Genomic DNA, 14771 nt, shown 5'->3' with positions numbered 1-14771 from the left:
CAGTAAAAAGATAAATTTAAAAAGTTTTTCAAAAGTTATACTTCTGAGGAGATTCTTAAACTGTGTCCGGATTTGCAATACACATGCATATCTCAGTTTAGAATCAACCTGAGATGCTTGCGTTGGACCATTGGACCACCTAATCTTCCTCATCTAGTCCTCATAAGGTTACACACGGTCCCCAATGGCCTGGGACAAGCTCTACATGTGAAATGTTTGCAGCGCCACATTTGACTAATGGCAGGCGTCTTATCAAGGAAAGAGAGGCAAAGCCACATACTCTCTGTAATGATTTCTGCTGCTTAGTTTGTATCAGGACAGGCTGAGAATTAAACATTTAAAAGGGGCCCCTGGAGGTGTTAACAATTTAAGAAAAACAAACGGATGCATTTCATGAACAGCTAAGGCTTTGTGGACTAAATCATTCTCTCTCATAGAAAATCTTGGAGAAAGAAAAGCATATAAAATACAGGTTGAAGAAGAGAACTTTTAGAGGGGAAGGTAATAACTTTGTGACAGGAATTGTGTGAAGGGACTTTGCACGTGCTCCTGGGTTCTCATTTTTTCCATTTTCACCACCGAGCACCCAGTTCCCCTAACCTGTTTATGGAAGGAAAGTAAGTCAGCCTGTGCCTTACCGCCTCCACTTCGGCAGGGTCGTACCAGACGTTGATGTAAGGGTGTTGTAAGGCGTCATCCACAGATATCCGTTTTGCTGGGTCAATCACTAGCATCTTTGACAATAAGTCCCTGGCTTGGCTGGCTGGAAGGATGAGCAAGAGAAACAATTAGTAACATTTCGATTTGGGCAGGAAAGTTTATTAGAGGGAGAGGAAATTAAGAAAACAAAAATAAACTAGCACTTTCCTTCCAAACATCAGGCAACTTCACCAAGTAACTAGGGAAATGCAAAATGAAACAATGAAATATTTTTTATTCATCAGATTTGAAAAAATTAAAGATGGCATTGTACCTACTAACACCGGGTAATTTCATTCATGCTGGTGGGAATGTAAATTGATACATCTTTATAATGCATATTTGAACTATCCATTAAAATTTTAAATGTGAATACCTAATGATCTAGCAGTTCCACTTTTGGGTATACAGCCTAGAGAAACAATTGTACATGTTCATTAAAAAAAAAAAAAAAAAGGTGAAAGATTGATTTGATCTGAAGAGAAACCAGAGTATTATAGCCTAGGGAAACAATTGTATGTGTTCATGAAAAAACTACAGAAAGGATGTTCACTGCAGCATCGGTTATGGAAGAAAAAATCTTTACACAGTCTAAATTTCCATCTATAGAGTAAAAACACTGAGCTATGGCACAGCAGTACCATAGAATTGTAGCTGATAGTTTCAGAGAGTGAGGTAGATCTATGTGTACCCACATGGAACGTGATGTTAAGTAACAAAATGAAGGTACAGATGATCCATAAATCATGACGCCATTTGCATGAATCTGTCCCTTCACAATAAAACAACAAATATTTCCATCTCTCCCTATTAATGTGTATAAATGTGTAGAAAAAGGTCTGTAAGAATAATGAGCAAACTGAAAATAATAGTTACCTCTGAAGAGGGAAGAATATATACACATATTGCTCACATAATTCAAAATAAATGTAAAAGAACGAAGTTTTTTTAAAAAGTAGAGATAAAGTGGATATAGATGCTCATTTTAAAAGTTTTTCTAAGATGGAAAAAAGCATAAAACAGTGCCTGGAGTGAGGCAAGGAGGTCAGGGGTGACTATTTTGAGGATGGGAGAGGTGATAAGGGCTTAAACAGGAGCAGAAGCTCCAAGAATAGAGGGGACAGATTTATTTTTTTAATAAAAAATTTTGTTTAATGTTTGTTTATTTTTGAAAGAGAGACAGAGTGTGAGTGGGGGAGGGGCAGAGAGAGAAGGAGACACAGAATCTGAAGCAGGCTCCAGGCTCTGCGCTGTCAGCACAGGGCTGGATGTGGGGCTCAAACTCAAGAACCATAAGATCATGACCTGAACCGAGGTTGGTCGCTTAATAGACTGAGTCAACCAGGTACCCTGAGGAAGGGACACATTTGAGAGAAAGAATTCAGTAGTCTCAGTAGCCAAACTGATTGTAAGTGATCTAGTTCACTTTATAAAACAATAAATGTTGGGACATCAGACTCTTGATTTCAGCTCAGGTCATGATCTCATGGTTCATGAGGTTGAGCCACACATTGGGCTCTGCTCCAACAGAACAGAGCCTGCTTAGGATTTTCTCTGTCTCCCTCTTTCTGCCCCTTGTCTGCTCACGTGTGCAGAGCTCTCTTGCTCCTTCTCTCTCTGTGTGTCTCAATAAATAAAATAAACATTCTTAAAAAAAAAAACTAAATATCTATTCTACTGTAGGTACAGTGGGAGGTGCCAGAGATGCAAAAATAAATAAATACATAAATAAAGTGACAATTAGTAAATTATTTATTTAATGCCAATGCTAAAAGACAGTTTTCAATCTCTAAAAACATAAAAAGTTTTACAGAACTACAGTTCCAAACTGATCTGAAATTTTTATGATGAAAATATTCTTTTTGTTTCATGGCTTCCCTAATGGTCCAACAGGGCTATATTTATTTATTTTATTGATTCAGAGATCCCTTTGATTTGTAACTGATTTTATATTCAGATACACACATTCACTTCCCACAGATTCTCCCATCAAACCCACCCATGTTTCTACTTTTAAAAAGGGTGCAGGTTGGAATGGACTTCTCATCAATAGAGGCATGAAGTACAGTAATACCAAAGTGTCTCACTAAGAAACAATGATCAATACTATTTGTAGGGAACAAAGTGAGGAGGAAGAAAAAGTTTCAATTCCTCATTTTTCATTCATTTATTTACAAGTAAATGTCTCATGTTCTTTTTTAATAAGAGTAGAATGAATTCTTTCCCTTATTATTTTTAATAATTTTTATTAAATTTAATTTTTATAATTCATTATAATTTACCTATTTTATATGAAAATTATCACTAAATAATTATAAATATATAAACTAGTGTATCTTTGGGAAAAAATAATATGATCATAGAGATTGAATTAAAAAGCCAAACATAAACTCAAGAAAGTTGGAATTATATTACGAAACATGACATTTTATTTAATAGTTTTTCTACAAGTGCTGTCATTATCTCAAGTAATTTGATCAGGGTTTTTATGATCTCCACATTGTTACACTACAAGTGTCTTCACATAAAGAGATTATTTTTGTCTGACACATCAATTAGCATCATAAAGACATAAATTCTTCAAATCTCTATTTGGAGTATTAGCTCTTCTTCAATCTGTATATAGGCAGTGTTGATCTTAAAAGCAGTAGATTTAACAAGAATTTAGTATGTTGTCATTCAGAGACTGTAGAGTCAACTGAAGGAAGAAACCCAACTGTGCAATAAAACTGTCACAAACACAGGAGCAACACTGCACACTTAAAACCCAGGAGATGAAAGTCTGGGGATGCTAAGATTCTGGAAAACAGTACCATCAGATTTTAGTTTTTCTGTCTCATTCAAGTCTGTATTAGCTCTAAGTTATGTCTTTAAGTCTATAGTTAATTAATTACCCACTGAACATTTGGGGTAAAATTTCAAAAGCATGCGTCCTTTTTCTTTTTTGATAAATGCAGTTACATTTTAAATAATAATTGTATTATTTTTTTACATCTGAAAATTAACTATTTACTGTGAGCTGGACATATTGCTAAGTTCTTCACAAAATATTTAGTCAATTAATCCTCTCAATGATCCTAAGGTAAACACTTTCTACTTTCATTTGTTAAAGGAGATAGATTAGAAAGATAGATAGATAGATAGATAGATAGATAGATAGATAGATAGATAGATGATAGATAGATAGATTAGATAACTTGTCCAGGTTCACAGAGATATTCAGGGACAACATTTGAGCTCACATAGGAAAAAAATCAAATTTGTTTCAAAAATTAGGTTCTCTAATATGTTCTAAATTAAAACAAGAAGTAGAATATTACTTATAGCCTTATTTTACACATTAGCAAATTTATCCCTTATCTCTAATCCTATGACTAAGGCATCATTATCCAAGTTTTGTAGGTGAAGAAACTAAGATTTGTTCTTGAAGTTCATAACTGCAGACATGGCAGTAGAAAGAATGACTTATTAATGAAAGTATTCCTATTGAATATAAAATGTGTAGGTAAAATCTCATTTGTCACTCTAAACTGAAAAAAAAATGGTGGTTAAATATTCCGTAAAATATAAATAAAAATAAACACAAACATCTGCATCTTCAAGATTTTATAACTAAAATATTGTGTTGAAAATATTCTCCAAGTAATAAAAAGAATTAGAACAATGATTTCAATGTATATCACATTGTTTTTTAGAGTTACACTACAAAAGAATTTTAAGATTCTAAATAAGAATAGGTCTAAATAAGCTTTATGACATAGTTAACCCTTATCACTGTCACAACCTTTATGGCTATCTTTCCCCCTGAATATCCACAATTCTAGAATGTTTAGCCACCCACCTTGAGCAAAAAAAATTTTTTTTAATTAAAAATTTTTTAAAAAGATCTTTTAAAAATACTCCTTAAATTTATGGGGTGCTTGGGTGGTTCAGTTGGTTAAGCAACAGAGTCTTGATTTCCGCTTAGGTCCTGATCTTACCATTCATGAGTTTGAGCCCTATGTCAGTCTCCATGCTGACAGCGCAGAGCCTGCTTGAGATTCCCAATCTCTCTCTCTCTCTCTCTCTCTCTCTCTCTCTCTCTTTCTCTCTCTCTCTCTCTCTCTTTCTCTCTCTCTCTCTCTCTCTGCTCCTCCCCCACTCATTCTCTCTCACATGTATGCACACGAGCTCTCTCTCTCTCTCTCAAAATATATAACACGGTTAAATAAACAAATACTCCTTAAATTGAGGTAAAGAGAGGCGTCCCTATCATTTGCTTGGTTAGACCATCACCCACACGATGGTTCTGAACTTGTCCCTGATGGACATACCTTTCAGTTTATTGTGCTCAGAGTCTGCTGGGAAGAGGGAATCTGGAAAGAGCTTGGGAAAGGTGAGTCCTGCGTACTTGGGCCGGTTCTCCACATAGTTTCGTACTGTGGGTTGCAATTTCTTCATGAATTCTGGACATGGTGTTCCTAGCTGCTCAATTACCTTGTTCCACTGGTCAATATCTGAGAATTGAATAGTTAAGGGCAAAAAGAAGCAGACCTACCACTAGGTCTTGCCTTTCACTAGTTGAGAGACTAACTGCTTCTCAAAATCCTGTGCAATCATCAACATACCTGGAGCTTTAATAACCAAAAAAGGACAAAAATCTCAAATCAGACAATGAACTCTCTTGGAATTTTAAATTCACTTGTGGCATATACACACGTTTGGGGAACTAGCATTATTTAACAAGATAGGATATCATGATACAGTCCTTGAGTTGTAAAGATGAAAAGGTATTTAAATTATAGTCAAATTTCTTATATTAAGATAAATTTCTATATAACCATGTGATTTAAATGAGAAAAAACTGCAAGAAAAATAATATTTTTTAACACAAAACTACCTCAATAATTTATTTTCTAAAAATGAGAAATACATAAATACTTTTAAGATGTATTTACATTAATTCTTTTTAAGATGTTTTTCTTCTTTTCTCTAGAAAATAGGAAATTTCATCATCTGTTAATGTTATTAATGCATTTAATATGTGATCAATATAATTTTTTATCATAGAAGGGCTCATTTTCTCCACCAAAGAGTTAAAAAAAATATTACTTATCAAAATAGTCGCAGTTTCAAACCCATTTTTGTTACTTCTGATAGTCGTGCCCTGCATTCCTGAATATTGCTTTCAAAGAGATATGAGGATAAATACAGGATGTTCAACTTAACATATTTACATCCAAGTGTAAGTGTTTCAAAAGTACATTAAGCATGGACAATTTTACAGGAAAATATTACCTTTCTATGAAAACCAATACTCCCAAAATTAAGGATCTTTGACAGACATACTCACTGATTGAGATTTTTTTTCATCTATCATTAATATTTGATATATCAAAGCCCTAATAATGGTAAATACCAGCCATGAAAACTATAAAGAACCAACTGGAAGAAGTTGATTTCAAACAGATGTCCTTGCCATGTGTCAATGAATGATAGAGGCCTTAGAAATTATTCTTAAATACAATAACACAGGAAGTGCTCTCTCTTACATTATTTTTCTACAACTCTGTCCTTTAGTGTTAATTAATTCTTTTCTGCTAATGTAATTTGTGACAGTTCAGGGATCTAACTATAATAGTACTCTATTGAGATGTATAAAAACTTAACCACCAGCTATTCAATAGGCCTAGACTAAAAAAGATCAGCAGTCCTGACAGAAAACAAAATTAACTATATTCAACAAAAACAAATATATATTGCAAAGTAGATAAAATATTTTAAAAAGATAATATCAAGCTAATTTGCTAATCCCCTTCTATCACTTGTATAATTTTAATGAATAAAATTTAAATTATTACATATCTCAATTATTGAAATAAAAAATGATTGTGTAATATTAAAAAATGAAATGTGGTTGGGAAAAACTGAAGAATATTCCTTTACAAAACAGTAGGAACAATTAAATAAGAACATGTTTCAATAAAAGTTCATCTAAGTTATTATGTGCATGAGAATATAGTAGTAAGTCAAACTCATTAGAAATAAAAAAACTAAAAGATTACAAAAGGTTAGAGTAAAAAGTTACTCTTAGACAAAAACTCATGTTAGTACTATGGACATAGGTAAGTTATAACTACTTAGACATATTTAAATAGAAAATGACAATAATTAAAGTTAAATAAATCTCCATGCTTACACTGTAAGTTATGAAAAGAGGCCTACCCTTTAATACAGTTAGGTGATCATAGCCTTACCAAGTCATAATTAAATCACTGGTCACACTTCCTTATAGTTCTGAAGACTTGATGTCAAATAAATATAAGGGCAAAGAAGCTGTCAGATTTTCCATAAATGAGTCATTTAACAAAGTTGACAAAATACTCCCAACACATTATTATAATGTAGTTACATTTAGCTAGAGTAAAAAATAATTAATTTCTTGTAAAGTAGCATTCCCAAGACAATTCCATGGTATTTTTGCAATAAAGTTTAAGGATACTCAAATATTCTGTAAGCTATTAAAAAGAAACTGTCAAAATGTTTCTTTTTACAAATCATAATTAAAGTCTATAGAACCATTCAGTGTGCTTCCAACCTTAGACTGATTTTTAGATGAAATACTTCTATGGTCCTGGATGTAATGATTTACAAAAAGAAGGGAAACAAGAAGTGAACTTTCTAACTGCACGTGTGTGGTAGTCACCTTTAAAACCGTGTGCCTTTGGGCGCCTGGGTGGCTCAGTCGGTTAAGCCTCCGACTTCGGCTCAGGTCAGATCTCACGTTCGTGGGTTTGAGCCCCGCATCGGGCTCTGTGCTGACAGCTAGCTTGGAGCCTGGAGCCTGCTTCCGGTTCTGTGTCTCCTTCTCTCTCTGCCCCTCCCCATCCCATGCTCTGTCTCTGTCTGTATCAAAAATAAATAAAACATTTAAAAAACTAAAAAAAAAAAAAGAATTTAAAAGTGTGTGCCTTTATTTCAACCAGTCCATTTAGAGTTCTTTCTTCTTATAAACACTGTTATATTTAAGTAGTAAGTGCTTGCTTTCCCGATGTTCACAGGATCACAAGATGAACAACTATGTCCAACTATTCTTACTTAACCACCTGATTTTTCTTTATAATCATAATTAGCGCCAAATATAAGCCAAGATTGGAAGTCATATCTCCTGGCCCCAAGTCCAGTGCTTGTTCCAAGAATTTCAGACAGGAAAAGAGCATGCTTGGATTTGATGCAGTAGCAATTGCTTTAATTTGACCACAAAATTGATAGCATGCTTGTCATAGGCTCTAAAATATAAAATATATCTGTGAAAAGGTATCCCTAGTCTATCAGGTCAACATATTCACACATAAAATAAGTAATTTTATTAATATTTTAAATAGAAAATAAGGTGATATCTTTTAAAAGAATTTTTAAATTATCAGATTTCCACAATGACCATATTTCTAAAAATACATCAAATATTAACTAGATTTGTATGATTGTGTTAAAAACATCATAAATTTTTATGAGAATGGTCAAAATTATTTTTGTGAAAGGATTTATTTTACAACATTCATAAGTTATTATTTTTATATGAGTAAGAATATGAATATTTATAGATTCCAGCCTTGCAGCTATTAAAAAGTAATACATATATATTTCATATTTTTGATCTACTATTTTAGAAATAATCAAACTTAACATAATTATCGGAGGCATTTAATACAAATGAAAAAGTCATCTAATCAGAAATATTTGACAATTTCCTTATCTAATTGTAAATTCACTATATAAAAAATAGTCATATTACCAAAAGTTTGATATTATAGAGTATGATAACAAGATAATGTGCATATAGTCACTATTATTAATGCCTTCAACAAATAATAGTATATGGGATGACTAAAACAAAGTATGGATTATAAAAATAAATATCTGAAATCCTAAAATTGAAAATTATTCCAGTAAATTTTATCAACTAGCCAATAATTTACATTTCATGGTTCCTTTTACATTAATTTCCTTGGTTTGGGAACCTTCTAAACCATATCACAAACTGCCTTGAACACAATGTGCAGAAAACGCCCTACCCTTCTCTGGGTATTTCGGATCATAATTATGAACATAATTTATTCTATGCACATTTAAACTTTCGGAAGCTACTAAGTGGAATCATAAAGAGTTGTTTAATGACTTCATTTCTACTGTGCCCTTTAAACAAACATTATCTTCTTTTTATGTTTTTCCCATCTTTGGTTACTTTCTGCTATTATGAATATGGTTCCCAGAGTTGACACCTCCACTAATTCAGACTTGCTTTCTACTCTGCCTCATATTCAGTATTTTGTGCAAAAAAAATTCTAACATCTCATTGAAACTTGAAGGATATCAATGTTTGTCTCTAAATTCCTAACTATATTTTTAAAGATAATTTTGCCCAAGAGACCAGTCTGTTTAGAAAAGTTCCAGGAGAGGCTATTCTGTCTTGCAAACCAACCAGCTTGCAAGCCTTGGCACTGTGTTGACAATTGTGTGGCTTTCAATCAATCAGTAATGCTTGCAATGAATGTGTAGTAAGGAAGTAGAGACACACATGCCGTTTGTTAGGTGTCATGATATAAAACTGTGGTTCCCAAATTTGAATATTCATCATATAGGGAACTTATAAAAATATAGATCCCTTCCCTCTCCATGTTGATCTACAAGATTCTGAGTCCATAGGTCTAACATGATATTAAAAAATATCAATTGTAATTGCAATCCGGATGGCCCCTGGACTATATTTGGAGAAATACTGATGTAGAATATACTAAAAAGTCTCTTGTAAATTACTAAGTCCAGATCTGAGAATACAGTACTAACATATTTCATTTTAATGCACAAATTAGAATAAGGTCAATTTCACCAAGAGATGAATCCAGACCTATTTGCTATAGAAAACTTAGGGGTTAATCCCCTGGAAATACTTCAGTGAAAGAAGAATCCTGAAATTATTCCTCCTCCTCATGTCACTGTCCTGAAAAGAGGGTGGGAAATTAGAGCAAGTAGCACACACAGTCTCCCAGCAGAAGAGGGGTTCTGCCCATCATCATCAAGGAAAGATGAAAATCCTGTGTTGCTATCACCCATGGGGTGCTACTCATAAAAAATGCAAAAGCTATTCAATATAAGATTCAAAATATTGACAGTTTAATTTAACAATTACTCGATTTCTCTATGATAAAATTTGCCCCCAAAAGAACTCTTACTTCTGAGGAGAATCTTAAAGAAGAGAATAGAACTATACACACACACATGACATAGTTCTGGATCCAGATTTTCTTGGTTATGTCTTGAGCTGTTTTATTACTTTAAAACTCTTTTCAGTCTTTTTTTATTTGAAAATGTTCTTTTTCTTTCAAAAGTCCCCCTCAAAAACTCTGGTAACATGAAATATGAATAAAGGACTTAATGCACAATAGTAGCTAGCATTTGCTTTCATTATAAGCGGGTACAGGAAGAAGAAGTATTATGAGCCAAACCGCATTAAAAGTCTCAGAGCTAACCATTTGAGTAAAGGCTATTTGTTCCCTGGCAGCAGGCCTTGAGTGGAACATCATGGGACACTGAACAATCCAGGGCTGATATCCAAATCATGATGTATGTGGATTTCAGTATAATTCATTTTGTCTTGTAAGTGTATTTATTACTATAATCTGTATTCCCTTACAAAGAGAAAAATGGAGAGACATTTTGCATATAAGCAAATCCAAAATATATTAAGACTCTGTACCTAATTTGATATTTGTAATATGAATAAATTATTGTTTTTTTCAAAACACCTTCCTCAAACTATGATATTCTGGCCTCATAAAGGGTGGATCTGACAATCTATAGTTTAAAACTGGGAAGAGGTCTTGGAGGCCATTTAATAGACTTCTGTATTTTATAGCTGAAAAATATAGCTAAAAAAAGAACTTTTAAAAATGGCAAATATAATGACTTTAGATGTTTTTTTAATGTTTACTTATTTTTGAGACAGACAGAGCATGAGTAGGGAAGAAGCAGAGACTGAGGGAGACACAGAATTCGAAGCAGGCTCCAGGATCTGAGCTGTCAGCATAGAGCCCGACACAAGGCTTGAACTCACGAACTGTGAGATCATGATCTGAGTGAGCTGAAGTTAGACTCTTAACTGAGTGAGCCACCCAGGTGTCCTGGGAAATATAATACTTTAAAGAAAGGAGATAATAAAATAACTCCTAACACTAATGGAAATATAAAATTCTATTTAAGGAGAGTTTGGGAAAACTGTTGTCTGTTGTTTGAGATCCTTTGATTAAATCCATTTCTGAGTATAACACTACATATACAAAAGGGAGATTAAGAAGGGACCATTGGGTTTATATGAGATCAAGGAAACAATGCCATTTGAGGCATATTTGACAAAACATTTTATGTTTAAACTTAAAAAACAAATGGAGACAATCTCTGCTCCCATCCTAGTATTTTGACCCTCTTATTCTTTAGTATCCCTTCAATATAGTGCCTTTTATCATAAATATCATGACCACAATGATTTCAGTCAGTTTGTTTACTGATATATCCCTGGAAACAAAAAGTGCCCAGCACATATTCCACAATATTTGTTGAATAAATCAATGTCTACTTTAAGTTCAACCAGAGTTTTATAATGGAGATAATGTAAAGAATAGGAGACTGAAAATATTTAAAAAAAATGAAAACCGAGAAGTTTCAGGAACTAGAGATAGGTTGGAATTTGGGAAACACAGTTAATCTCAAGGGAGAGAAAAGCAAAACAGAGTAGAGCAGAGCAGAGAAAAGCAATGCAAAGCAAAGAACAGAAAAGAAAAGAAATTCGTACCTGGTTACATGGTAGAGAAACAGCAAATAACCAAAAACAAAGGAAAAAAATCCTAAATGAAGGCAGAGAGAAAGGACAGACTGTGTCCAAATATGACTATTAGATTGACAACTAATTATTCACCAGCAATATTGGAAATAAAAAGCCAGGAGAATAGTAGCTTTAAAATACCAAAAGAAAATAGCTTATTAATCTAAAATTCTATATCCAACAAAACTATCATTCAAGTAAGAAAACCTCAAATAAAAAAAAGTTTGATCATCAAAGACTTTTACTAGAGAATTTTCAAAGGGTATTTTTAGGAGTGAGAAAATAATCTCAAAATATATCACATCAATAAGAGAAAGGATAAAAACCATATGATCATATCAATGGGCACAGAAAAGCATTTGACAAAATGTAATATCCATTTATAACAAAAACCCTCAGCAAAACAGGTTTAGAGGGAACATACCTTAACATAATAAGGACCATATATGAAAGACTCACAGCTAATATATTCTCAATGGGGAAAAACTGAGAGCTTTTCCCCTAAGGTCAGTAATAATACAAGAATATCCACTCTCCTCACCTTTATTCAACATAGTACTAGAAGTCCTAGCTACAGCAATAAGACAACAAAAAGAAATAAAAGGCATCCAGATTAGTAAAGAAGAAATAAAACTTTCACTATTTGCAGAAGACAGGACACTATAAATAGAAAACTTGAAAGACTCCACCAGTAAAACTACTAGAACTGATAAATGAATTCAGTAGTAAACTCACAGGATATGGAACCAATGTACAGAAAGCTGTTGTATTTCTATACACTAACAATGAGTAGCAGAAAAAGAAATTAAGAAAATAATCCCATTTACAATCGCCTCAAAGATAATAAACTACTTAGGAACAAACCTAACTAAAGAAGTGAAACACCTATACTCTGAAAACTATAAAATGCTAATGAAAGAAAATGAAGACAATGCAAAGAAATAAAAAGACATTTCATGTTCATGGATTGGAAGAACAAATATTGTTAAAATGTTTATACTACCTAAAGCATTCTACAGATTTAATGTATTCCCTATTAAATTACCAACAGCATTTTTCACAGAACTGGAACAAATAATTCTAAAATCTGTATGGAACCACAAAAGACCCCAAATAGCCAACGCAATTTTGAAAAAGAAAAAAAAGAAACTGAAGGTATCACAATTCCAGGCTTCAAGTTTTACTACAAAGCTGTAGTAATCAAAACAGTGTGATACCAGCACAAAAATAGACACATAGATCAATGGAACATAATAGAAAACCAGAAATAGGGCACTTGGGTGGCTCAGTTGATTGAGCATCTGATTCTTGATTTCAGTTCAGGTCATAACCTCACAGTTTGTGAGTCTGAGCCCTGAATTGGGCTCTTCTGCACTGACAGCACAGAGTTGGCTTGGGATTCTCTCTCTCTTTTCTCTCTCTCTCTCTCTCTCTCTGCCTCTTCCCTGCCCTCCTTCTCTCTCTCTCTCTCCAAAAAAAATAAATAAACATTAAAAAATAAAATCCAGAAATAAATCCATAATTACATGGTCAATTAATCTTTGAAAAAAGAGAAAAGAATATGTAATGAGGAAATGACAGTCTCTTCAACAAATGGTATTGGGAAAACTGGACAACCACATACAAAAGACTGAAATCGGATCACTTTCTCATACCATACACAAAAATAAATTCTAGATGGACCAAAGAGCTAAATATGAGACTTGAAATCATAAAAATCCTAGAAGAGAGCTCATGCAGTAATGTCTCTGATATCAACCATAGCAACATTTTTCTACATATATCTCCTGAAGCAAGGGAAATAAAAGCAAGGGAAACTACATCAAAATGAAAGGCGTCTGCACAGCAAAGGAAGCAATCAACAAAACTGAAAGGCAACTACTGAATGGAAGAAGATATTTGCAAATGACACATCTGATGAAAGGTTTGTACCCAAAATACATAAAGAACTGATATAACTCAACACTCAAAAACAAATAATCCAACTGAAAAATGGGCAGAAGAAAGGAACAGACATTTTTCAAAGAAGATACATAGATGACCAACAGACACATGAAAAGATGCTCAACATCACTCATCATCAGGGAAATGCAAATCAAAACTACAATGAGATATCACTTTACACCTGTCAGAATGGCTAAAATCAACAACACAAGAAACAAGTGTTGGCGAGGATGTGAAGAAATAGGAATTCTCATGTACTGTTGGTGAGAATGCAAAATGGTGCAGCCACAGTGAAAAATGGTAATGAGTTTCCTCAAAAATTTAAAAATGGAACTACTGTGTGATCCAGTAATTACACTACTAGGTATTTACAAAAAAAAATACAAAAAATAGTTCAAACAGATACATGTACCCCTATAATTCTTACAGCATGATTTACAATGGCCAAATTATGGAAGCAGCCCAAATATTAATCAATAGATGAATGGATAAATAAGTGGCATATACAATGTAATATTATTCAGCTATTAAAAAGGATGAAATCTTGTCATTTGTAATGATATGGATAGAACTCAAGAGTATAATGTTAAGCAAAATAAGTCAGTCAGAGAAAGTCAAATATGATTTCATTCATATGTGGAGTTTGAGAAAACAAATGAGCAAAGGAAAAAAAGAGAGAGGGAGACAAACCAAGAAACGGATCCTTAACTATAGAGAACACACTCATGGTTATCAGAGGGGAGGTGGGTGAGAGGATGTGTGAAATGGTGATGGGTATTAAAGAGTACTCTTATCATGATGATTGCTGAGTAATGTATAGAATTTTTGAATCACTATATTTTACACTAATAGAACTAATAGAACACTGTTGACTATATTAGAATTAAAATTTGAAAACTCAATAAAGGTTAAAAAAGAAAGAAATTAGAAAAATAGACTGTCCTGGTGTATTTAAAAATGATTCTTCTTGGGACCTCATCAAGATAAAAAGCTTCTGCACTGCAAAGGAAACAATCAAGAAAACTAATAGGCAACAGACAGAATGGGAAAAGATAGTTGCAAATGACTTATCAGATAAAGGGCTAGTATCCAACATCTACAAGGAACTCACCAAACTCACACCCAAGAAACAATAACTCAGTGAAGAAATGGGCAGAAGACATAAACAGACACTTCTCCAAAGAGGACATCTAGATGGCCTACAGGCACATGAAATGATGCTCAACATTACTCATCATCAGGGAAACACAAATCAAAACCACACTGAGAT

At 33.3% G+C, this 14771-nt stretch overlaps 1 protein-coding gene across 9 annotated transcripts in view; it reads right to left on the bottom strand.

Moving 5' to 3' along the window:
• MAPK10 (mitogen-activated protein kinase 10) overlaps positions 1-14771 on the bottom strand; it is a 298691-nt gene that overhangs the window by 45385 nt on the left and 238535 nt on the right. For all 9 annotated transcript variants that reach the window (XM_029943666.1, XM_029943656.1, XM_029943612.1 and 6 more), the window contains 2 exons: positions 5013-5195; positions 639-763 (listed from right to left, as the gene is read on the bottom strand). In XM_029943666.1, the coding sequence (XP_029799526.1) occupies positions 639-763; positions 5013-5195 (308 nt within the window). The remainder of the gene's footprint in view (positions 1-638; positions 764-5012; positions 5196-14771) is intronic.

This window comes from Suricata suricatta, chromosome 1 (genome assembly GCF_006229205.1).
Source record: "Suricata suricatta isolate VVHF042 chromosome 1, meerkat_22Aug2017_6uvM2_HiC, whole genome shotgun sequence".
Lineage (NCBI taxonomy): Eukaryota > Metazoa > Chordata > Mammalia > Carnivora > Herpestidae > Suricata > Suricata suricatta.
Note: the sequence above shows the minus strand (reverse complement) of the source record. Positions and strands in the feature narration are given on the sequence as shown.